The 26,420-nt window shown below is 39.9% G+C and overlaps 1 protein-coding gene across 2 annotated transcripts in view; it reads left to right on the top strand.

The window, feature by feature from the left end:
- Window positions 1–15,620: 15,620 nt before the first annotated feature.
- Dcc (DCC netrin 1 receptor) overlaps window positions 15,621–26,420 on the top strand; it is a 1,164,132-nt gene continuing 1,153,332 nt past the window's right edge. The window contains exon 1 of one of the 2 annotated variants that reach the window (XM_052742483.1): window positions 15,621–17,079. In XM_052742483.1, the coding sequence (XP_052598443.1) occupies window positions 16,989–17,079 (91 nt within the window). In that variant the 5' untranslated portion in view covers window positions 15,621–16,988. The remainder of the gene's footprint in view (window positions 17,080–26,420) is intronic. The other variant, XM_052742484.1, reaches the window with a different exon arrangement.

Below are 26,420 nucleotides of genomic sequence, written 5' to 3'. Positions count from 1 at the left end.
ATCTGATGCACATTTACATTCTGGAACCACTAATGTGGTTTTGTTCTCATATTTTAGAAATAACCTTGCTGAACAGAAAAAGCCTAGCCAAAATCTCAGATCTCTAAATTCCCCAGCCTGCTCTCCTTCCTCCACCTGGGGTCACATTTCTTTCAAGGAAATTGTTTTCCATTCCAGGGTGGTTTGTAATAAATCTCTTGTTGGCTTTGTGCAATTGCTGTTCTCTGGGCTTAAGAATTGAAACTAATTAATAAAATCTTGATGATATGGTCTTCCCCAGATGCTAGGGCAAACCATATCATCGTATTCTGCAGCAAAAAAAAAAAAAAAAAAATTCTGAGGAGTCCCAATTCAGGAGCTGTGCATGAAGTTTGCTGAACTGTTGACCCTATTTGTATTTTAAAGTTTCAACCCATTTAATTTGCTAAAGTCTAAACACAATTTCACGGTTATCACATCCTAATTGAGGATTTTCCTCTATCTTCCCTTGTATTGCTAGAGTTTTAATTTTATGCATATTGATTAAATGTTCAAAGCTCATGGCTATAAGATACAATTAGAAAATTATTCAAGAAAGCACAGAACGATGTGCCAGATATGTGCTTGGTTCTAAAGATTTTTTTATCACATATTAGTTTCTCATCTTTCTCAGTCATAAGCTTCATAGTGACTAGAAGGAACCTGGCTTGTTCGGTCTTGAGTCCTACCTTCCACTTCACATCTTTTCTCTGATCCAGTGAAACAGCAAGCTGTACTTTTTGAATGAAGATGGAACTCTAGGAAGCATGCCTAAATTCCACTTAACAGGTGTGTTCTGAACACTCCAGACATGCTGACAAAGCTGAAATTGGCAGCCCCTCCCCCTTGAGGACCTCTGCCTGAAGGAGTGCAAAGAACACTTCCCTAATATGGCTCTTTCAAATGAATTTGCACTGAAGAAATTCCTGCACTTTGAAAACGATCATGAATATGGCCTTTAATATGAATGATGCTCCTTTCTAGTATTTCTCCATCTGTCAGGAAGAGGCCATATTTGTCCTGAATAGCACTAGAGTTTTCAAAAACGTGACTTTGCTTTTCCGTCGGTGTTCTCACACGCTTGCAACAGAAGGAAGAATTCAAACAGCAACAGGCAAACAAGAACCCCAAAGCAGATGCCCTTTTAGAAAAAGGGTGGGGCTTTTGTCATGGCATTGCAGGTGCTCCCTTCACCTGTATTGTTGTGTACATTTGTCATCTGCCCAAACTTTCTTCCCCTTTGTTCCATCACCTTTGACCCACACCTTATTACTCAGATTCTGATAAGTACTTCTCAGGCCTTCAGGAACAAATGTATATGCCTCTGCTGTACTCTGTCCTGCACATAGCATGGTGCTGATACACTGAATTGCATTTGTCTCTTGGTACATATGCTTCACCCTCTGGACAGTCAGCTCTACAAGGACTGGGTCATGTTTCAGTTGTTGTGACAGAGTAAAAACTGTGCAGTTGATCTCTGCTTTCAGAACACCCCGATTATGCTTTCAACTTTTTAAGTGATGGGACTGATGTGGGCAAGTTTTGGTACTTTTGTTATAATATTTGGTGCCGCCACATAATTCTGTGAGCTTTGGAATCTCCAGAATGCTAAGACTGTCTTCCACATGTCAATGAGATGAGCAATGGCTCAGATCCTATACAGCTTCTGTAGGCAGTTGGTTGTCAGAGGAGCTTAGCCATTCAAGTAGAAGATCAGAACTTTTGTACTCACATCTCTCTGTCTCTGTCTCTGTCTCTGTCTCTGTCTCTCTCTCTCTCACACACACAAACACACACACACACACACACACACACACACACACACACACACACACACGACGACTGGGAAGATAAGTGCTATAAACTGAGTCCAACCTTTAATGACCAGTGGTTTGGATTTTCGTTATATAACTGAACTTCTGTAAAACCTTAAACAGAGGCACCTGGATAGCTCCTGGATCATCAGATTCATCCATGTGCTAAGAATATGGTCCATGTCCTCCTCACAGAAACAGAAGCTCCTACTGTCAGGACAGACAGAATTTGTCCCATGGCCCTCTTTGTATAATGGCTGATTTGTGTTTGTGTTGATGTCCATTAGCAGAGACTGGAAAGGATAGTACAGTGTTTCTCTGAGTCAGCAAGGCATGACAAATTTTCAAACACGAGAGGGTATTGTGCTGATCTGCAATTTATAGCCCAGTAAGACAAAGGGAGGGGCATGCCATGTGACCTGAGATTGAGCCAGGATCCTCTGGGGCTTTGCTATAATCTGAGGATTGAATTTCAGAAATGAAATAAGTCTGAACACCCAGGAGGTGTCCACAAAGGATTGGAAATTTGCTTATTTTGGAGAACCCACAATTTTGGCATCAGATATATTATACATATATGAAAAGTCTTTATTTTGGCTGTTCATCACAAATACCCTGACTATTATATGTACTTTAAGCTAAGGTTTTTCTTCCTAGGACTGTTAACCCATTCTTGATATGGAAAGTTACTAAAGTAGCACTCTTTCCATTATCTTATTATAAATAGCAAAGGGTGTTTCAGAACAGGTCTGAGCTGATCTCAATCAGTGGCACTTTTGCATGTTAACACAAGTCACTGACATAATTAGTATTTTAATTATAAAGGTAAAAAAAGTCATAGATTTAGTAATTTTCTCCAGGAGATGCAAATAGGTGAGGGCACTGTAAATAAGCCTTTAATGACAATTTCTTTGAAATCAGTGAGATCATGAAGGTAGTTAAATTTTTTATTGAAAGTATTTTTCATGCATTATGTTTTGATCATGTTTTCCCCCTCTCACAACTCCTCCTGGATCTTTCCATCCAAGTTCTACAGCTATGAAAATAAAGGGGAAATGAATTTATCAAAACTCTATGGAAAGAGATATGTGTCATTTGACATAGTCAGATATATGTTCAAAATGGCCTTATCTCAAATGAACAGAAAGACAGGGTGAAGTTCTCTGAAAAAGCATTTTAAACAGAGGAAGAAATGACTCCATGAAGATTCAGGTGATATTATGAGCTCCAGAAATCCTGCTGAAGAGAAGGGAGGAAGAATTGTAGGAGTCAGAGGGGTCAAGGGCATCACAAGGAAACCCATAGAATCAATTAACCTGGCTCCATAGGAGCTCACAGAGCCTGAACCAACAACCAGGGAGCCTTCATGGGACTGACCTAGGCCCTCTGCATATATGTTACAGTTGTATACCTAGGTCTTCTTGTGAGAATCCTAACAGCGGGAGCAGGGACTGTGTCTGACTATATTGCTGGCTTTTGGAACCCTATTCCTCATATGGGGTTGCCTTGTCCAACCTTAATACAAGGAAGGTGCCTAGTCTTACTGCAGCTTGATATGCTGTGTTTTGCTGACATCCATGGGAGGCCTGCCCTTTTCTGAATATGAAAGGTGTAGTCAATGGAAGAGAGGTGGTGGTGAGGGGAGGGGAGGGGGAAGAAGAAACGGCAGTCAGGATGTGAAATAAATAAATAAATAAATAAAATTTAAAAAATAAAATATATATGTGGCTCCAAATGACTAGACCATGCACTACGGTAGAGCATAACTGTTTTCTTAACAACACCCAAAGGTATAATCTATGTATTTCTTAACCAAAAAAAAAAAAAATGCTATGGGCATTTTTTTATGATTAAAAAAAATCATTTTTTATTAAGATACTCTGTATTTCAGGTAAGCATAGGTTTCAATTTATTGATATAGTGAAACCTGCAATGACTGTTACAGGCAGAGGTACCACAATAATGTTCATCCGATAAGAGCTGGATTTGGACTTGCTGTGACTGTCTCCAGCTGGGAAGATATGCACGAAGTTCCCATTAACAAACATTTCTAGTAACTTCCATACAAAACATATTCTGTGAAAGTCCTTCCATTTCCACCCTTCTTTCTCCCTGACCCCAGGGGCTGGTCATTGTCATTTGGTCCTTTTGAAACCTCTGCTCAATTTTTCGGTGATGGGTAACTTCCATGTCATGCCCTTGAACGCCACTGTGATCTTTCCAGTTGCTGTCCCTGCTCCCAGGACAGTCTGGGGAGAGGTGGTTACACTAGGAGTGTTGTTCCCATTGTGGTCTTTTCCTGCTGCATCAGTTGTCTGCTAAGGCAAGATTGGCATGCTGTTGGGTCCCTGAACATTGGGACTCCCACCACATTGGGCTTTCTTCTTCCACGGCTCCTGCACACAAAGCCAATACAATCATGCTGGAAGAAGCATGTATTGAGCAATTATTATGTGCCAGGCACTAGGAGCACTGCTGAAAATGTAACAGGGAACGAAGTCTGCATTTTCATTGTGCTTATAGTCTACTGAGAAAGATGACATTGATCAACATTGTAAAATTGCTACTGTGATAAATACAATGAAGAGGACACAGAAGAGATAGGAGTGGTTAGTATAGGAGAATGTGTTCTATTCAGCAAAGGTTTTCTGAGGAAGTGATAATGAGAGTTGAAATATAAAGGTGAATGAAGATTGGACAGCAAAATTGATAGGGGTAGAGAAAGTATTCAAGACCAAAAATCTCCTGGTCTCTTAAAACTGTTCCTTCTCTAATATCTTCTGTAAGAAAGTTGGGCAGGGAAGGTTTCCTCAGAAAGGGAGCTTTGAGCTAAAACTGAAGGAAATTAGAGAGGAAGCCTTTCATAGGTCTGGCTAGAAATTTTGAAGAGAAAGGAAATGCATGCAAGGGCCCTGAGCTGAGTGGATGCCCAATGAGGCTGGAAGAATCAGGAGGACAGTAGCTGGAGAAATGGAATGAATTAGGGAACATTAGAAAACAAAGAGGAATGGAAGGTCTTGTGGGTCATTGGGCTTCTTATAAAGCACTGTGAAGAATGAGAGTTTTGAGTGACATCAAAATTTAGTAAGATGAAAAAGATACACAGCCACTGGACACTTGGGGGACAAGGTCTTGATCTTACTTACATTTCAAAAGAAGCCATGGGCTGTGTTAAAAGGAGGTAGAAAATTTTAATAACTAAAAGGAAGTTTATTCTTGGGCTATGTTTCTGTTTGCATTTTATAAAGAAGGAAATAGAGGCCAGAGATGTTCATTTGAATAAAGTAAATGTAGTATGCAACTATGATTTAAGGGTAACTTTAGGTGGTCCTGTGCCCATCTCCTTTATTATTTGTTTTATATATATATATATATATATATATATATATATATATATATATATATATATATATATATATATATATATATATATATATATATATATTGCAAAAGAAGGGTCAAATATATGTGATATTAGAATTTTTCATTCAGGCTTATCATTAGGAGTCATGACAATATTGTCTGTGTTATCTTTTAAAAACTGTTTTTGAGAAAAGATCTGACATGTTGCAGGTTGACCTCTAGTTCATTAGGAGGCTAAGGAAGATAACCTTGAATTTCTGATCCTCTTGCCTCCACCTTCATAGCACTGGGATTGTAAGCTTGTATATTATATAACTGTGCCCATTTTGTATGGTGTTGGAAACCTAGCTCAAGGCTTCAGTCATGCTAGACAAGCATTCCATCAACTTAGCCACACCCTTAACTCTGGTATTATTTTAAAGGCCTAATCCCTTAGTCCATTTTCAGGTACACTATTTACATAATTCATCCTCTGTTGTTAATCTTTCTAACATATATGTAAGAAAATATTTTCAACAGAAAGTCTACAATTTACATAATTCTCTGTCTACACAAAAATGATCTTCCCTTTGTGAAAAAAATAGTTTAAGCCGGGTTATTGCATTAGTCTCTTTAATTTTAAGTTATTTCATGTAATTTTTTAAATTACATTTTTATCTGGGTGTGGTGGCTCATGCCTTTTAATATCAGTATCCTGGAAGTAGGGGTCGTTCTATTCTCCGTGAGTTTGAGGCGAGCCTGTTCTGCACAGTGAACTTCAGGCCAGTCAGAGCTGCACAGAGAGACTGTGTCTCAAAATCAAATCAAGTAACAACAACAATGACACCAAATAAGTCACACTTTGCCTTTTTGTGAAATAAGCATGCAGCTACACAAATATGCACTCATCATATGAGTTCATCGCCAGAGGCAATATTGTGTGTAAAAGTTAAAATGTCTATATTTTCATATATTGTTTTTTTTCTTTAAAAAACCACTGGATCAGTATCTTGCTTCACACTTGGGTACTAGATCTTAATGGTCTTACTTGTCTGAGGATAATGGTCATAAAAGCGCCAGCTCTCTTTCATAATGGCTTGGGACTAAAATTTCTCCCTTGTTCCCTTATCTATTACTTTGCCTTTCTAATAAAGACCTCAGGCTTTCTTTCCAAAGCTTTCCGGTTTCTCTTGCTTCTTTTACAGTCAGACAAAATTAGCCTACCTCCATTTCTTTTCTCTCGAGTGAGCACTGTGCTATGGGTGTGCAAGAAACCATATTCAATAAGGAAAAAAACAAAAACCAAGTTTCTCATGGATCAAGGCCAGCCCTTGTGCCTTCTGCAACGCTTTACAAGGTGAAACCCGAAACAAGAAATTATTCAATTAAGCCTCTGTAGTTCACTGCTGTAGCAACAAATAGGCTATTTTGGAAGCAGTTCTCCAGCCTCTGAAGGAGTATTCCCTCAGTACCAGTGAACAGAGTTGTGCCAAAGTACCAATTTTCAAGAGTATTCAACTGCAGAAATGACACTTCTCTATGTGCAAAAGAGCCTACTTTCCTTGTTTGCTGAGCTAGAAGGAAAGCTCCTTTCTCATTTTGGAAATCAATAAAGCTTTTCTCTCTGTTCCATGAGTTATTATAGAAAAAGCAACCCGTGTTCCTGAAGATAACTTGTAGAAGACAATTATTGAGATGGAGCTAGCTCTGCTCTCCAGGTGGGCAATCATCTTCAGGCTTTGAACTGTTGATTCAAAGCTATGAAGAGCATGCACTCATGGTTCTAGGCTCAGGCACCTCAGCTATTATAAGGATTTCACAATGTAGCATTTTAAGGTAGTTTGTTCTAAAGCCCAGGGTAAGTTCCCTTGTGGTTTCTAATACCAGGTAATCACCAGAATCCAGCCTGGACAGCAGTTTGTGTTATAGGATGGGGTTTTAATAGTAGTTCTCCAGTCAACAAAGGACACAACCTATATTCAAGGAAGGGGTTGCTAAACACACAAGGAAATCATGCTCTGTGAGCAGGTGGCTCTAAGGGTGGCCTTGCTTTGATGTGCGTGACTGAGAACATAACAACCAGCAGCCACTGAAAGCAACATCAGAGTACGTGTAGTAGGAAGGGCCTCCTTGAGATCTCCTTGAACACTCCCTCTTATTTAATGTGTTCTTTTGTCTGGAGTCCTAGCTGGAGTTTCTATTGCTGCAGCAAAGCACTACGACCAAAAAGCAAGTTGGGGGCAAAAGGTTTTATTTGGCTTACATTTCCATATTGCTGTTCATTATTGAAGGAAGTCAGGACAGGAACTGAAACATGGAAGGATCCTGGAGGTAGGATCTGATGCCTTGGAGGGTGGGGCTTACTGGCTGGCTTCCCCTGGCTTGCTCAGCCTGCTGTCTTATAGAACTCAGGACCACCAGCCCAGGGGTGGCACCACTCACCATGGGTTGGGCCCTTCCGCATTGATCACTCATTGAGAAAATGCCTTACAGCTGGATCTCATGGAGGCATTTTCTCTACCGGAGCTCTTTCCTCTCTAATGACTCTAGCTTGTGTCAAGTTGATACACAAACCAGCCAGTACACCCACCTGGTAATCTTATTTTCAGGCTTCCTGGTAGTCATATTTTCAGGCTTCCCTTCTGCAAATGGGTAGAAAACACCCTTCAGAGTTGCTGGGAATATTGGACAAGATCACACATTGAAAGAACCATAATAAAGCCTAATACACAGTAAGCATGAAAATGGTGGCAGCATGTTCATCCCCCACTGAACATGCTGTGGTGTCTGTTCTCAGAGTGGCGAATCTGCATGACCCTCCCCTTTCTCTTCTCATGAACATGGTCATGAGGAGTCACCTTTTTTTTTTTCAGTTTCACTATTCAGACCTGCTTCCTCACAGAACGGGATATTAACCACATAATTACATCCGTGTCATTAAATAGGATTTATTATAGTAATTATTGATATAACATTAGAACAAATTAATAGTGTATAATATATTTTTTTAAATTTCTTCTTCCCTCATACACTATATTTTGACCACAGTCTCCTCTTTTTCCCCTCCTTCCAATTCTGACTGCTGAGGATAGCATGATGATTGCATCCTTGAACTCGGAGCAACTGTGATTACCTACTCCAGGTTTTCATGAGATTGGACCCACCAACATCCTGTCATGGAGTGTGAAGATGCTCCACCCTCCCTGAGAATTATATAAAGTTAATAGATGCTTGGAAGGAAGGGATGTTTTCTTTAGTAGTACAACCACTAGTAAAGTGTCTATATTCCTGTAAACAACCCCTTACCCTGTGATTTGATAAGCAATCCTAATGTAATTCTCCAGCTGTTGAAACAACAACAATAACAATAATCCATAAAAGCATAGAAGAATTGATGGGGAAGAGGTCAGGGATCTGAGTGAAAGGAAGGGAGAAGGTAACAGGACATGAATATGATCAAAATACATTATATACATATGAGAATGTTGTATTAAAATCCAGTATGTAGAGTTACTCTATGCTAATAAAATATTGATGCATAGTTACATACTGGTTTTATTTTTAATTTTGTCAATAGCTATATTAGTAATTCCATCTACTTTACACCTAGTTTGTTAAACATGCCAATATTTATGTCCTTATCAAGCAGAAACATTTGCTATAGGATCAAGGAGAGAGACACCCTGTTAAACACTGCCAGAGAATAATTTTCTAGTTGTTCATTAATTGTCTTTAACCAATTAATATACATTCCACTTACAGTTACTAATACTAATAATAACAGTAGGTGGCTTTAGTCAAATTTAAATTTTGATATTTATGACAATACCATGATTGCATAATAAAACACTTTACTAAAATCCAGATATTACTGAAATCCAGATACTATTTTTCTGTAATATTTTCCAGCAACTCTGATAAGCTATTATTTGTTCTAAGGAAACCCATGCTGGCTTTCATTGGTCTTTATTCTCTCCTTAATGTTTACAAACTATGTCTTTAATAATCAATTTTCTAGTACCAGGCATAATTTTCCTTCTATTGAGTGGGTGTTAATTCCAATTAGATAGCTATTGGTAATCACCAACAAATGAATACTACTATTACACCGTTAGGAGTATCTTACCATACTGGTCATTGTTATAGTTCACAACCATCATAGCTGGAGAGGATCATTGATTGCTTCTCTTGCTTGGCAGCTTACATAGTACTTTCTGATACTCGAAAGCTAAAACACAGGAAGGAAGCTTTCAGGTTATATCCACCTAGAATCTTCCAAGTCCTGTGTTCAAAATATGTGGTATCTTCAGCAATAGGAAATGCCTTCAACCTCTGAGACCTAATGAAGGGCAATAACATTAACCTAATTGGTTAGGAGAGAGAGTCACTTGGATTATCTTAACCAACAATTCAAATAAACATTTCTCATGTTTGGTACTAGGGTTTTTGTTAGATAGGTAGGGTAGTATATGAATCTTTGGGGAAGCATTATCAACTCAAGTGGCATAACTTTATATATATCCTTTCTCTGTTACTTTAGTATTTTTTAAAAAAATTACACATACATTTTTAACATCTAGATGAAAAACCTATCCACAAATCCATCCTTACAGAAGGTACTAGAAGGAAAACTCCAACCCAAGGAAGTTATTGATGCCCACAAAAACACAGGCAATAGATAATCCCACTCCAGTAACCAAAAGAAGGGAAACACACACAAACACACACCACCACCACCACCACCACCACCACCACCACCAAGAACAACAACAAAAAAACAGGAATTAACAGCCAGCTGTCATTAATATCTCGATGGATTCAATTCGCCAATAAGAAGACACAGGCTAACAGAATAGATAGGAGAACAAGATCCATCCTTCTGCTGAATACAGGAAACACATGTCTTCCTTCTAACAACTGTGCTACTCAATTTAAATATGGTGTAGCAACAGCAGGGCCTTCCTTCTGCCATATCACCCCATTAAGAGCTGAACTTCTGTTGACTTCTCTCATTCCCAGGTTAGTTATAAAACTGCAACTAAATAAAAGCCATAACTTTCATTGTAAGAAAACTCGCTTAATGAAGATTATTTTTGTTTTTAATTAATTACCAAATTATGAAAGGCTGAAACCTATCATGTCTTATACTTAATAGTAGAGGAATTAGTTGACCCTTGTAACTGAGAACTGTGGAGGATAGGTTGACATTAAGGAAGGTGGCTTACTGAATCTACCTCAACAATGTCTAGAACTAAATTGGTTTCATTCTTGGTCTAATCTTACAGTTTTAACTTTTTTTTCTAACAATTTTTACTATTAAATTTAATGTTATTAACAGATGAATGCAAATTTGAATTTCTACAACAAACACAAACTTATTATCTTATAGTTCTAGGGGTCAAAAGTCAATAGATGGGTCTCACAGCTCTAAATCTACAGTGTGCACAGAGCTGTTTCTCTTCGGAGACTCTGCTGCACAATCTGATCTTGGGTCCTCTAGTGTCCAGAGGCTGCCTGTGTCCCATGGCTGATGGTCCTTTCCAACAATGTGGCATTCTGACTTCTGGGTTCATCATCACAGAACACTCTAGAACTGGTAACTTTGCCTAACTCTTTCACTTTTAAAGGACCTTGTTATTATAGTGGATCCACCCAGCTATCCCAGGCAATCTTTCCACTTTAAATTTTCTTTAATAATTTTACATAGCTCCCCGTTGCCACAGATAGATGACATATCCATGGTTTCCAGAACAGTGATGCAGAGACCTTTGAAGGGACAAGGGCTCATATCAGTCTCACTTGTAAGGTGCATTTACCTCTCTATCCAGTAGACTCAACATTTTATAGCGTAGCAGTGTCAAGCAAGTAAAAAAACTTCACACATCACCAGCATGAGTGTGCAAAATCTCTTCATCTTGCTCTGGCCTGGTGAAGCAATATGTATAATCCATATTGGTGGAAGACTCATTTTTTGTGGGGGTGATTAAAAATTAGGAGATGAATTATATGATTTCAAAATAAAGTGGTACAATAGGCCCTAGTAAATCAGCTATTGATACATTATTCAAAAGCAAGGAAGTAGAAGGGAAAAAACGAGGGTTTAGTCCCAAGCAATTTTGAAAGCCAGCCAAGCAAATAACAGTTTTTAAGCCTAGGTACAATTTTTGTGCTTTATGGCTTCCTTACTTTTGGCTCATGGCTTTTCTGTGTAACTTCACATCTCTGTCCTTAGAAGAATACATTTTTGCAGCTCTTTCTTGCCAATAAAATGCCCCTTTTATCCTGCCATTTCTCTGTTCCTTTTAGTTCAGTTTGGCAGTGTTTTACCCATGTGGCAGTTTCAAGACTCGTGTTGGCCTCCCATGTACATGTCATTAAGCCAGAGTCTTCCTGGGAAAACCCTCTTGAACTATTTCTTCTTCACCCTTAGCTTCAGCTTAGACAGGCTAATGGTCCACAAGTCATATGCCTAATCTTAAAGATGCCTGTACTTCACTGAATATCCTGATCCTTTGACCTTTATGAGGCATGAATAAACCTAATAGCACAGTCACATTCATGGCTCCTACTCCAATGGAGACTTCCCTGACCACTATGTCCTATTCCAGTATGCATAGTTGAATAGACTGAGATTGTTCACATTTCCAAGAGCACTGTGTTTTTTATGCACGATAGCTCTTCCCTCAGTGTATTCCATTCTTCTATCGTATTTTACTATAGGAAGCAATTTGGCTGCATCTTCAGAAGTTAGGTAATCTCAGCGACCTGAGTTCACCACAAGTTCTGCTTCTCACGTAACTGGAAAGCATAATGCTGAATCTTATACCACTGTAAACAGGATCTTTTCCCTCATTTTCTTGTTATCTCTCACTGGCAAACACCACGTTTGCCTATAGTTGGCTCATGTCACTGCAGTGTTTTCTTATTATGCCCTTTAAAATTCCTCTACTCTCTGCCAGTTGTCCAATTCCACAGCCATTTTGATATTTTCAAGCATTTCTTTTGCAGTAGTTCTCTACTTCATAACATGAAAATCTGTGCTAGCTTTCTGTTACTCCTGTAAAACACTACCACTATGTTACAGCTTAAAGTAACACAAATGTGCTGTCTTATAATTTGGAAGGTCAAATATCCAAAATATAGCATTACATTGTTAAGATCCAAGGATCTTCAGGACTATGTATTCTGTGAAGGAGTAAAATGAGCTTGTCTTTTTCAGCTCCTGGAGTCTGACACCATTCCTTGGCTCTTGATTCCTCCCACATTGAGACATTGTCCTCACTCCTGCTTGTGTGACCACATCTTTCTCTGAATCTCCCTTTTTTGCTTCTTCTTCTTTTTCTAACAAGTCATGTAATTACAGTGGGCTCCCCTGGATAATCAAGAGTAATCTCCTTATGCCCTGGCCTTGGTTTTATCACGTCTGTAGGTGCCTTCCTTAACAAATACGTCAACAAACTCAAGTACTGGAGGAAAAGCATAGGAATATGGAATAGTTGTGGTCAAGGGATTTGTGATCAGAGAAATCTAATAAGAGCTCCAAGACTTCTAAGTTAGCCCTCCCTCTGAATATCACATTTCAACAATTAAAGGATTAACATAATTCTTTAAAGTGCCTCCATGAGCATTCCAATGCTCTTTTTCCTGTGGGGAGGTGGTGATGGCTCCTTCACTCAGACTTGCTCTTAGGCTAGGCTCTAACTTCATCACCATAATCAAAAGAGCAGAACACTTTGTATGTCTAATGTGATTCAAGAGCCACTTCTCAGCTTCATGGTCAGAAATGTGCAAGGGTGGTACCCTCAAACGTCTAAGTGTCACTAAACACAGAAGAAGGTATTCTGAACTAACAAAGTAAACAATAAGTAGAAACCAAAACTAATCAATTGTCAATTAAAGTATACCCCTTAGGCCAGCAGGATGACTAAGCATGTAAAGATAATTTAGACAGATGGCCTGAGTTTGGTTCTCAGGACACACATGCTGGAAGGAGAAAATCAGCTCTCACAGGCTGTCTTCTGACCTCCACACATGTACTGTCAGATGTGTAACTGCCCCTGAAATAGAATTTTTAATGTAATAAAAAGTTTTAAAAGGTGAAAGAAAACCTTCCTTACCCCGTGATTGTAAATTAGACAATAGCAATAACTTTGTCATATTTCTGTTTGCATATTTTATGTAGATAACATACAGACTGAGTGCATTTCTTAAACATGAATAAATTGTGGTTTATCACATTTTCATGTTCACATGATTTGAGCTGCATCATTTTCAAATTAATATTGTAATGGGTACCATCTGACTAGATACTATTGTTTTTTGAAAGCATATTTCCAAACTATCATTTCAAACATATTCAAAACCAGTCCATGGTATTGGGAGAATGGAAAAAAAAGTGTGTGGGTGGGAGCAGATAATTAACTTTCTGAAATAAGGTAGGATAAGCAATTCAGTTCCTCAGCTGGAAGACTAAAAAGAATTGCATGCTTTTAATTGGGCTTATCTTTTTGGCCTAATCTCAAAAAAATCAAGATTTCACATGGATTCTCTACAATCTCTTACAAACATTTAATATGGTATATATGGATGGAAGAAATGAAGTATCAGCTAAGATGTCTTTGAACTCAAAGTCTAGACTATGTTTATCACCATGCTTTTCAAAGTCCAAGAGGTTTCTTAATAGAAATGCCTTAAAGACTGTGTGAAGAGCATTGATTATACTAAACTATTTACCATGAGTCCCGTTTCTTTCCTCTTCTCATTTTATATTTTGATTTTCCTTCTGCTAATGAGAAGGCCGAGTGGGAAGTGTGTCTAACACCTTGGGAGGGAAAAGCAAATGCAGTGTCTCCCAAGTATAAGCCATAGATTCTTTGGAGTCAAAAATATTATAGCTGTTTTCAACAGAGGATTCCAAAACTAAGCTGAAGATGGGACTGTTGGGAAAAAGAGTACAAGAAAGTATTAGTTATCATTAGATGTGGAACACAGCAGTATAAAGGAGGAAGAGAAGCAAATGATGTGTTGTTGTAGAACTTCATTAGTCAATGGGCCTGATGGCCTGGACTCATTTGGGCATGGTAATCAGAGACCACATGGAAGGTAACTTGATGATTAAATTTAATGTAATGGGCTAAATAGGATGCCTTTATAGCAGCAGTTCTCAACATGTGGGTCTTGATCCCCACAGGGCCGCATATTCAATATCCTGCATATCAGATATCCACATTATGATTCGTAACGGTAACAAAATGGCAGTTAAGAAGTAGCAACAAAATTTTATGGTTGGGCATCACTACAGCATGAGGCACTGTATTAAAGGGTCACAGAACTGGGACGGTTGAGAACGACTGCTCTACAGAGACCCCAACGACACAGATTACTCTGGGTTTCTATCCCCACTAGGTGATAACAACTGTCTTTATTGGTCTTGGGAATAGCAGTCTTGGTGTCTTTCAAGAAGAGATCCTAGTTCAGCAATCGTTGCCCTCTGACACAAAGGCGCTGTCCACTGTTTCAGCAGTCATTTTGATCATCTACATGGAAGGTTAAGATTCCCGTCCAAGTGCAAAAGCACATGTCCCTGGTGTCTGATTATCCTTCACAATGAATTCTGAATGTCACAAATGTCTTGAAGTTTGCTAGCATTGATCTTCCAGAAAGATCCATGACCTGATTAAAACCATACTGTAGACGTCAGCCCTACATTTCTAGAAGCTTCTACTTTAGCTACTGGAAGTTTTGATGTTTTGAAAAATTGGATATTAACAAAGAATCTAAGACTCTTCAGAAGTTTAGACATAGTCATGAGATGTGCTACTTATGTTAACTTTCTGGGTAGAAAGGGATGAGCATGGCTAAGAACCTGAAGTGTCCTTGACTGGTTTTAGTATTTTCCTGGTGGTGACCTTATTCCATATTATTCATCTCTCTTCTTTTCCACTAATCTCTTACAGATAATTCACTTTATCCTTTCCCAACCTTGTGAATTTGAGTGACAAGAAAGAGTTGGGGAGGGATGGAAGGAATAAATAAAATGGTATGATGAAGAATGAGAGACATGTGGGGCTGAACATTTTTCAGAATGGCTCCTTCTCATCATTTTCCTGGTAAATCCATTTGTTTGTTAGTAAATTGTTTTAACAAAAATGCAGAGCTATTTTACAAGTCCACCAGCATCTGCGAAGGGGGGCAGAGATGAAAGGCACAGGATGTCTCTCCTGTGGAGGCTGCTTGATGTCTTGCAGAGAAGGCAAGATAAGCAGAATAACTAGGCTTCAAATTTTCTGAACTTCTACTCTGTGTAGATTTCCTGTAACCAACTGTGTGTGAGAATGTGTGTGTGTGTGTGTGTGTGTGTGGGGGGGGTTCTCTTCCTTCATGTCCTGTCCAGGGACTGGAGAAGTGCTTTTCATTATCCATGATGAGAATACATTCTCATCACATGAATCAACAGAGATATCATAATAATTTAAAATTGTCCACTTACTCTTTTCTCCCAACTGATGAAAATCTCCTTGACCCTCGAGAATGGAGATTGAGTCATGCTAAATCCCAGGCTCATGTTTCCTGGGAGGCATCCGGAATATGGTGAGTGCTTTAAATACCTATACAAGTGACTTTCATCTGGAGAAGAGTGACCATGGATGAAATAAAATGAGCAATGAAAAAGACGCCAGTTACTCTCAGGAAGCAGCCATCTGGCGTTTGCTTACAGTGTGGGGTGTTTCTGGGTCTCCGTTTCCCACTTCTAAAAGTGGGTCGCATTAGACATTATTTGTTACCTAATGAAAATTTCTCTTTTAAATAATGCAGAAGACAAGAAAGAAAGTAAAAGCCTGGCCACTTGCCCTATCTGAAACACCCGCCTAGGTTTTACAGTCACATAAAATAATTTCCTGAATGCAGAAGATCAAATATGATTGCTGCAAAGCCTCCAGATGCTCATGATGTTCGCTGGCTCCATTGACAAAAGTGACTTCCCACGCTTTGCCCACAGAGGGCATCCCTGCGCATTGATACGTAGACCAAACGAACGCAGCTGCTGGAAGCCTCCTCCGTCCGCTCTTTTTTTCCCTAAGCTTCTCTAGGCCCCCGCCCCCCATCGCGTGGATTCTTTGCCTGATCCAGTTCGTTTCCCTCCGGTCTCCACATTTTCCCTTCCAACCCTCCACTCTCCGGATCAATGGATAGTAAGGTTCCAACTCTCAGCTCACACGTCGCTGGCGGACACCCCAGTAACAAGTGAGAGCAGAGCGCTCCGCCCGGCGCTCCCCCGCCTCTGTCCCCTACCCGGTTCCCCAGCTCTGAGAAGCCAAAGGAACAGCATCACCGGCGTGGATTTTTTTTCTCTCCAACTTTAACCAACCGACCTCAAGGAAGCAGCTTCAACGTTCTAACGCATGGCCAGCCACAGGATTGCTTTGCGTCTCCACTCTAGCCCTCCTGGATATTCCGTTCATTGATGCCTCACAAGCCCAGCGGAGAGCTATCTCCCCTTCTCTTGCTCCCTCTGTTTCCTTGAGTTAGTTATCCAAGGTGTTATCGGGGTTCGGGAGCTCTTGGACCGAATGGAACTTTTCGCTGCCTCTTCTTGCTACTGATTGTGTCCCTGGACAAGGAAAAAGGCTTCGCAGGGAGAAGAGGCGCAGGGGAGGTGGAGAAAGAGGTGGAGGAAGAGGACGAGGAGGAGGAGGAGGAAGAAGCCGAAGGGGCTCGGCGCGGGTGTGTGCATGTGTGCATGCGTGTGTGAGTGCATGTGTGTGAGTGCCACCGCTGCCCAGGACCCCCGGCCCCGAAGGTGTTGGCTGAAATATGGAGAATAGTCTTGGATGTGTTTGGGTACCCAAGCTGGCTTTTGTACTCTTCGGAGCTTCCTTGCTCAGCGCGCATCTTCAAGTCAGTGGTAAGAGCTCCGTTCCTTTCTTCTCTACGCTCCCCCACCCTTTACCCCTTTCCTCTTCCCGTTTCATTTGGGGAGTAGAATTAGAGTGGAAGAGAAATAAGGTATTTGCTGCTTGCTCTGCCCACCGTTTCCTCGCAGATGATAAAAGACAGAAGACTTTTTCCCCCTGGGGGCGGAGGATGTTGGTGGGGTCGAGGGCATCCCTTCGCGTTTTTTTTTTTTTTCAATCTGGTGCTTCTCTCTTGCATCTTTGATTTTGCAAATACTTGTGTTGGTTTGGAGGACCGGCTGGTGAAAGTGATAGGGATGCTGTTGAAAGGAACTGGGTTGTATCCTCAGAGCCTCAAAAACCTAGGAAGAGGAGGTGGATGGGGGAACAGGAGCAAGCGGAGGATGACATCCAGGGAGCCTAGAGCACGTCTGTGCGGGATGTAGCTGCTAGGGATGTTTGTGTGAATACGTGCGACCCTGGGTTTGCATTTTTGTACTTGCTGATTGCTAATCAAGAAAGGGACAGAACTGATACGCGTTTGGAGCACTTTGGATGAGTGCATAGCAGTACGTACTTAAAGAGGGGCAGAGCTGCCAGGAGGGTTGTGTATTTGAAATTTTAACGGTGGGTGAATGTTGTTTGCTAGCTAAGTCTCCAAATATCTCCAAGACACCTCCAAACTCCAAATGATTGATATTCTGGGAAATAGGCCTCTTGGCCCGGGCACTTGGAAAGCGTAGTTTCTAATTAAAAATGGCAAAACTGTTCAGGGGGCTAGATGGGGCTAAAGCAGGAGAAAGAAGAATCTGAAGGCTGCTCCCTGGATGCTGCAGTCTCCGAATGCGGAGCTGGGGCTTCTGTGGCCAAAGAAATAAAAACGAGCAAAGTGGTAAGATTTACTGGTTTTGCGGGACGCCACCACAAGTAGGTGGACACTGGGTTATAGAGAGCCGGTCTGCTGGGGAACGACAGAACAGCTGCTGCGTGAGCATGCAAATCCCTCCGGAATCGACCTTTCCTCAGATCCGAAGACCGCCCTGGCTGGGGCCAGGAGTTGGACAGGAGCGCCCCAACCTGTGCCTTGGAAATTAACAGGGAATAAAATTAAATCACGGCAGCCAAGTCCTCAGCCTCCCTGGAGTCCTAAACTCCGACTGTCTGGTCCCGGCTGCGGAACCAAGGGTTGCGAATGCTTCGCGGTGGCAGGGGATTCAAGACCATGAAGCTAGCGCCAAACCAGCTTCACAGCTTCACCGCTCGCCAGCAGGATTAACGCGAGCACACACGCTGGGCTTTCATCCTTCTGTAGGCAGCCGGAGCTAGCCAGGATGTGTGTGTGTGTGTGTGTGTGTGTGTGTGTGTGTGTGTGTGTGTGTGTGTGTGTGTGTGTGTGCGCGCATGTGCGCATGTGTGTGTGTGTGCTCGTGTGTGTGCCTGTTTGCTGTGTGCACTCCTGTAATGAGCACGCTTACCCGCACTCTCCTCACAGTTGCCCGCCCGCCCTCCCTCCTCCCTTTGGGCGGTCCCCTCCTCCCTGGCTCCTCTCTCCTAGAGCTTTGTCCTCCGTAATTACTCCCTTTGAAGGTGGGAGGTAGGTGTGGAGAGGTAGGGGGTAGTTTATCCTTGTAGAAGTGAAAAGTGCCTTTAAAAATCCCCTCCTTAAACCGCAAGTGCTCACCAGCGGAGCAAGCAGGACCTTCCTTGTGCTCAGAAGATTGACTTGTGCTCTCTGTGGCACTTTGGGAGCATCTGGAAAGAAAAAGGGAAGTTCAGAAATGTTCCCTGCTAAGCTGAAAGCCCTTAGAATAGAGAAGGAGTGAAGGCCATGGCTGAAAATATTGAATTATTAAGTAAAGTGTGCAAAAATGGACAATGTTGTCAGTCACACAATTTTAAAGCCATTCCCAAATGACTATTACCCGGTACAGACTGGTTCCAGATGAGTGGATATATCAGATAAGTTTTATTAATCCCTAATTAAATATCTCCTTCCTATCATTTAGTTTTTTACTTATAGTTAGTCATGTATTTGCTACTGTTTTACTTCAATTCCCTTCTCAAAATGTTCTCTTCATAGATGAATCTAAGTAAAAAAAAAAAAAAAGAACCTCAGCAAAAATATACATGTGTAAGGAAAATGCCAGTGGATAATGCTTGCTGATCTTTGTTCTAAACTTATCTACATTTCTAAGTACGTTTGTGCTTATGGCAAATGAAGGTGATGTGACTTGTACAGGTCCCAGGAAACTGGGTGGTGCACTTTGAAGATCCTGCTAATTTAGCTCACTCTGTCTTTGCTCATTTATCTGAATATTACCCTTTTCCTTAGCAGCAATTTTTGGGAGCATGCCAGAGAAGAAGCCTAGTTCACTCTAAGAAAGGACCAGTAGGAGGTGCCCTTAATAAGGCCAAATGTCTAGTTCACAGACATTGAAATTCCCACTCAGCAGAAGGTTTTTAAAGACTTTGTTGATTGGTAACAAAGGATTATGGAAACTAGCACAATAGCATCAGTCCTTCCCCTCTTTCTAGGCAAAATGTGGAACTTGTCGATTTGAATGAGATTATTTTGCCACAACAAAAAGGTCCTCCCTGAACAGTGTCTGTGTAGAGTGAGGACTTGAAGCTGAGAGAGGAAGATAGTGCCTTTTTAATTTGCTCTTGTAGGATGCCCTCTTCCTTTTTGGATGTGAGCCATGTGCAGAGGCACCAGGTAGAGTCCCAGAATTTTAGGTAAGATGGGATTTTCAGATGTTAATGAATCAAACAGGGGGCTTAGCCATTAATTATTTAATTACTAATGTATGTTTGTGTTACATTCGGTGAGAGTTTATGTACTCTAAACATAATGAAGTCAGGCTTGCTATTGACTGTATCTAGCCCCTTTTTCACACCAACAAGCACAGTGGGTCATGTGCTCCTGGGCTTGCTGTGCTATGGAAGGGGATGTTAGGGCCTGGGGTTGCCTGGGTAAGCAGGCCTTCCACTGTTCTGAGAGTGCTGCAGTATAAATCACCAGTGACCTGTCACAGTATCCATTTCCCACCCGGCAGCAGCTGCCCTCTGAGTTATGAAGCATGTGAAATGGCCAGCACATGTGTTATATGTGAATATATTAGGCTCAGTGCATTTGCTTTAATGCTCTTAACAGCAAGGCTGCTGTGAGGAGCTGATAGACAGTTTTGTTTTGTTTTGTTTTTCTGGGAAAAGATTTATAACTTGTGTGTGTGTGTGTGTGTGTGTGTGTGTGTGTGTGTGTGTGTGTGTCTTCCATTTATTCCCTGGTAAGTTAACCTTTCTGCAGACTTTCTTAGTTCATTGAGGAGGATGAGATTTCATCCTATCTAGTTCTTGAATGGAACACTGCCAGATGTCTCTTTGGCGTCTAGTCTAAACCAATAGGAATCTAGAGTTGGGGAGGTGATTCATTTGAAAAGCTGGGATAATTTGTTGCTGGTGTTATTGCCTGTTTGTCTCTAGAATGAAGGAATGATACACCATCTAAGAGAATCCCAGGACAGTTATCTCAAAAATATCTTTTATGAGAATGTTTCTCTCTTCTTGGCTTATGCTTCCTACTGTATGAATTAAGTGTTCTAGGATTCTGCCTATGTATGTGAATTGTTCCTGATAAATTTCTAGCAACACACAGTAATGCCATATAATATAGAATTATCTCTATCCTTGTCATACAGACTGATTTAAATCCTGTCATCCTGGCCCTGCTTATCTTCACCAGCTCAGAATGTGCTGAAGTTTCTGAACTGACTCTTTCTATGAGAGACAATGCCATAAGATGATATTTTTCAAGCAAATAGTCTTACAATTTCTTTGGAGAATTTTACCATCTTAAACTATGTGTGTGAAACTTCTTCCTCAAGGCTTTTCCCTGTCAGGATAATTAGTAAAGGAGATGGTTGTCATGAATCATTGTCTTTAGTTAAAACACAATGGTATTTGCACAGAGAGCTGCTTTCCACAGTCCCCTGCCTTCTTCTTCAAGTGTATAAATAAAGACACTCATGATTTCACTAGGAGCATAGTGTTAGCCTGGGTCCAGCTCTGCCCAGTTTCCACAGACCTGGCCTGGATTATCATAAGAAACTCATATCAAATCGGAAACATGTTGCTGTGTTTGGTTATTTGTTGCAAAAGTATCTTCTCAAATGATACATTTTCACCCCTCTCTACTGATTGATCATCTTTTAGATGAACTGTATCCATAATTTTCAGAAAACCTTAGTGTTGTTTGGCTTAAAAGAATAATAACACAAACCCACTGAGGTTGCTTGATTAACTACTGATAAAAAGTCATCAGATTACAGAAAAATACCATAATCTCTGAAATAGAGTTGGGAGTATGATGCACATTTAAAATTCATAAAATATAAACATGATGTTTCATTTTCTGCTATCTCTGTGTCATTATGACAATACAGGGAAGGTCTTGAGAGTTTTGTGACCTTATTGAATCCTGACTTGGGATACCATTGATTCAGGGTTAGAACACACCAAATTCATTATTTGGACAATATCCCATGAAATTTTCAATGACCTGCTATGGACTGCTTGCTTCTCTCTTGGCTGTCCCTAGAGAATTCAGCTGTCCTCTCTACATAGTATGACATCAAGACCACTGTTCTTGATGCAACCCAGGAAAGCATTTTTCGTTAAGAAACCAAGTCCTTGTTCTGTAGGCATTCGACTTACAGTGTTGTATTACACTTTGAAAGACATGGGAATTTGTCTTAAGTATGAATTTAAAATTTTTTGGAGTGCTTCTTTCAGTGAAGAATGAACTGTACTCAAAAAGAGCTAAGCAATACTGTTATACCAGCAGACTCATCTGTGGCCTCTTAGCCAGGATTACCAGCATTCTAGAGTTCACAAACATTGAGAAAAGAGTGAGCCCTCCGGGGTAATGGGTGACGCTAACCTAGGCATATGATTTGGCCACGAAGTTGTTACTAAGTTGAGGTACAGAACTTTAATTTTTGTCAATATTTTCTCTTTTCAGAGTTCAGAGCATTTCTCACTGTCCTTTTAATGTCCACGACATTGCCCTGTCCCCATATATTTAAAATACTTCCCTTCAAATTAAGACCTCATAAAGTGAATCTTCAACTTGCTGATGAGAAAGGATAAGCAACCGGATTGTTTTCTCTGTAGACCAATAAAAATTTCACAAGGCAAAATTACACATTGCATATGCCAAGTGAGCAACAGCAAAAAAAATAAATAAATAAAATAAAATGCAAATTATTATGCACCTTTATAATCACAGCACTCAGGTAAATTGCAGGACAATTTCATAGCACACATTTACGTCTCCCACGTGAGTGTCGTCTCCCTCACTGTGCATTTCTCAGGTTCAGCACTCTACTTACAAAAAGAGGTACAGGTTGGCTGATTGATGATCACAATTACTATAGAGCTCTAAAGTTCTTTGACAGATTTAGCCTGAGGTTTAAAAATCCCCTTTAACACAACTCTTAAGTAAAAATATTTTCCTTGATAGTTCAGAAATGTTCCAACTTTGTACTATGGTGTGATTTAGAAATATGTAATAATGTGTATGATTGAACATACTTCCATTTTCATTATGGATGGTAATTTGCCAATGGTCATATGAGTCTATATTGCTTCTATGAACAGTGTTAAACAACCGTAGTGTGCACAGCTTTCATTTCTTGGGGGGAAAGTCCAGCACGGAATCACACAAATCATTTCATATTTATCGATCATATGTCTCAAGTACACTGTTATGGCATGGCTTGAGTGGGAGATTTCTCTTTTCTGCTAAATTTCTGGAGCCCAATACCCATTACTCATTTATACTTTATATATATATATATATATATATATATATATATATATATATATATATATATATATATATATGCTTAATTTCATAAAACCAAATTCTGTAGCTTTTTATTGATTCTTTGGGAATTTCACATATGCACCCCAATCCCGCTCCTCTCCCAGTCTCTCCATATCTGCCCCTTATTCTTGTAGTGACCCCCAAAGGAAAGTTAAAAAAGAATAAAAATAAGATAAAAGTAAACAATAATAAAAAAAGGAAAAAAAAAACATTTCTATCCTTTGTCTTTCCCACCTCTCCATCACTTCTTCATTCGTGTTAGGGGTGTTGGGAGCCGCTGTGGATCATGCAGTAGACCCTTTTGTCCAAACAGCATTACTTGCAAATGCTCAGTGTGTAATAAGTTGTAGTCAGGTTCAAGGCCTCTCGCTTTGGTACACCATCAAAACTGGACTCCCACCGACATTCCTCTCCGATATCTTACTGTTGTGCTGAGTCATGAAGATTCTGTGGCTATGAGGTCCCTTCAAACACTCCAGCAGATCATAGATGGGATAGATGTTGGGGTGTGCCAACTTCAAGCCATGGATATGTGCCTGGGTGGCAGTTGAGTTGTCAGGTCCAGGTTGATCAGAAAACTCCTCTCAGGTGAGGGGCAGAGTCAGCTCTCCCAGGTCCATGGTGGTGGCTGGGCTAGCTTTCTCAAGTGTGTGTGTGGTGTCAGGGAGCGGGGGTGGGGGTGGGGGGGGGGGGGGGGGGGGGGGGGGGGGGGGGGGGCAGCTCTCCTATTAGGGTTGGGGCCAAATGTGTAGGCTAGGTTGGCCTCAAATTTATGATCCTCCTGCCTCTGGCTCCTTTCCTTCAGCATATCTTACCAGCATGTCCCACCATAACTGGAGCTGGAGCTTCTGCTGGCTACCTTTCATACATCATTTTCTGGACATTTGTTGCCATTTAGAAGTTTCTTCTTTGTTTTCTGCAGTTGACATTTTCCTTAGTCCACCAGCCAGCTCCCAAATAAACCACAGAGACTTACTATTAATTATGAATGCTAGGCCTTAGCTTAGACTTGCCCCACTAGCTCTTTTAACTTAATTTAACCTGTTTCCATTCATCTATGTTTTGCCTCAGGGCTTTTTACCTTTCTTTCATTCTGTCTGTCCTGCTTTGCTGCTTCCTCTGTGTCTGGCTGGCTGATCCCCAGTGTCTGTCTCCCTGTCATCCTTTTCTTTCTTCTCTGAGCCTAAATTCCTCCTACAACTTACTCTCCCTGCCCAGAAGTTCCACCTATACTTCCTCCCTCATTATTGGCCATTCAGCTTTTTATTAGACCAATCAGGTGCCTTAGGCAGGCAAGTTAAAACAGCAACACATCTTTATATAGTTAAACTAATATTTCACAAAAGTTTTCTTTTACACATGGGTCTTAAAAGAAGGAAATTCTCCAAGCTGTCTAGGACAAACATGTTTTGTTGAACTAGCTGGTTCTTTATAATGTTTTTTAATAAAAATATCACTTCATTGATTTGTGGCCTGATAAAGATTATCAATATAATTTTATACTAGGTTATCTAAAATGTTCTTAAATCTATTGTATTTTCATAGGATTATAAAATAATTAGATGTGATGATATAAATGTTACTTAGACAATTTGCTTTAATAGGTGAAGTTTTTTGTTAAGTCTCAGTATTTTTAGATTTCACCAATAAAATTTTAGAAAAAAATTATCCACTCAATTGCCTTTTAAGATATTGAACATGATTTAACCTGTTTGTCATATATTCAAGTCATCACTATAATACAGTTTTTACATTATAGGGATTGTTTCTGAAAACCTGAGGATAGAGCATTGCTTTTTCTAAAATTTAGGACACAAGTTTCTTTCTTTCTTTTTTTCCTTTTTTTTTGGTTTTTCGAGACAGGGTTTCTCTGTGTAGCTTTGTTCCTTTCCTGGATCTCGCTCTGTAGACCAGGCTGGCCTCAAACTCACAAAGATCCGCCTGCCTCTGCTTCCCGGGTGCTGGGATTAAAGGCATTCGCCACTACTGCCCGGCTGGACACAAGTTTCTAGTTGTTACCTATTTAAAAAAAAATGATTCTGGATTCAGAAAGCATCTTTTCTTTACATTGTTATGTCCAGTTGAATCTCCTCCCTGTCCTTGTTTTCTATTTTATTTTACTCAGTTTTATGGAGACTGTCTTTCATGCAAGAAAGGAGACTCTAAATTGGGGCCTGAGTCCCTTGTTGAAAGAAAGAGCCCTAATTTATTTAATTAATGGGTTTATGGTGTTTCTGAAATCTGATATATTAATTTGGATGCCATTTGTTCTTCATGAAACATAATTTTCCTTGTTAATGAAGGTGTGGATTCGAGAAATGCTAGTGAATTCCTAGTTTCAACATCACGTAATTTACTTACATTATGAACTGCATATATATGTACTATCTGGTATAATTAATAATAATACTAAAGATAATAACAATAATTAAAAGACATTTACCCCTGTTTTTGTGTTAATTAATCCTTGCATTTTGTAACATTGCCACAAATCCATCTTTCTTTAACACAAACAAATGTATTTTTTTTTCTGATTTGCCTTATGGATAAACATTAAGTATCTGAGACTCCTTTGTATGTGAATATAGCTATACTCAATCACTCCACTGTGTAGTATTCCATGACATTAGTTGATTATAACTTGCCTAAGCTATTGTTGATAGACTTTTTTGAACTCCAATTTTTCTGTTGCCTGTCTTTATGATTTAAGCATCTTTCTAGACATTATCCAGTAAAAATTAGCCACTGCTTCCAGGTGTCCAAGTAGCTATAGAAGTTCTGAGTAATGTAAAAGACATTTTTATACTAAGTGGCCATGGCATACCAACACTTATTATAGCTCCACAGCAGGAACATATGAAAATTTTCTTTGTTTCCTGTCTCCACCAACACTTGGTATTTTCATTTGCTTAATTTGCCTTCATCTGGTGGATGTGAATTAACATCTCATTATGAGTTTAATTTGCATTTCCCTGATTGCTAATAAAACTGCACATTTTTTTCTCATAAATTGGTTGGCCATTTGTGGTTGCAGCAAGAGACTTCTATGATTCTGTTTCTCCAACTGAATATCCATTTTATTTTAGTCATTTTATTGGTGCTTATTCTGTTTTCCTTACTAATCAAACTTTTGATTTTAGACATAGATGTCATCAGTAGTCTAACTTTTGGGAAGTTGTTACCTTATGTTACACCAAGTTTATCTTACCCCAGGCACTTGTTAAGCACTTTCCCAAAATGCACATCAAATTCATCTAGAAAAAATGGCCTTAGTCACTTTAAGATTATTTATTGTAATGAGAAACCCTTTTTGTCTCTGTATCTTTACTTACCCTGCTCATGATGTCTGTATAGACAGCAGTTTACAAGGAAACATAGTTCTGAGGCACTAGGCTTAATTTCAGGCACATTAGGACTCTCCTGAATCTAATGTAATCAAAGGAAGATTGAATTACAGTCCTAATG

The sequence above is a fragment of the Peromyscus californicus genome, unplaced genomic scaffold, assembly GCF_007827085.1.
Source record: "Peromyscus californicus insignis strain IS unplaced genomic scaffold, ASM782708v3 Scaffold_17__1_contigs__length_78620276, whole genome shotgun sequence".
NCBI classification, from domain to species: Eukaryota; Metazoa; Chordata; class Mammalia; order Rodentia; family Cricetidae; genus Peromyscus; species Peromyscus californicus.
The sequence above is the reverse complement of the archived record's forward strand: the minus strand, read 5'-3'. Positions and strand labels throughout refer to the sequence as shown.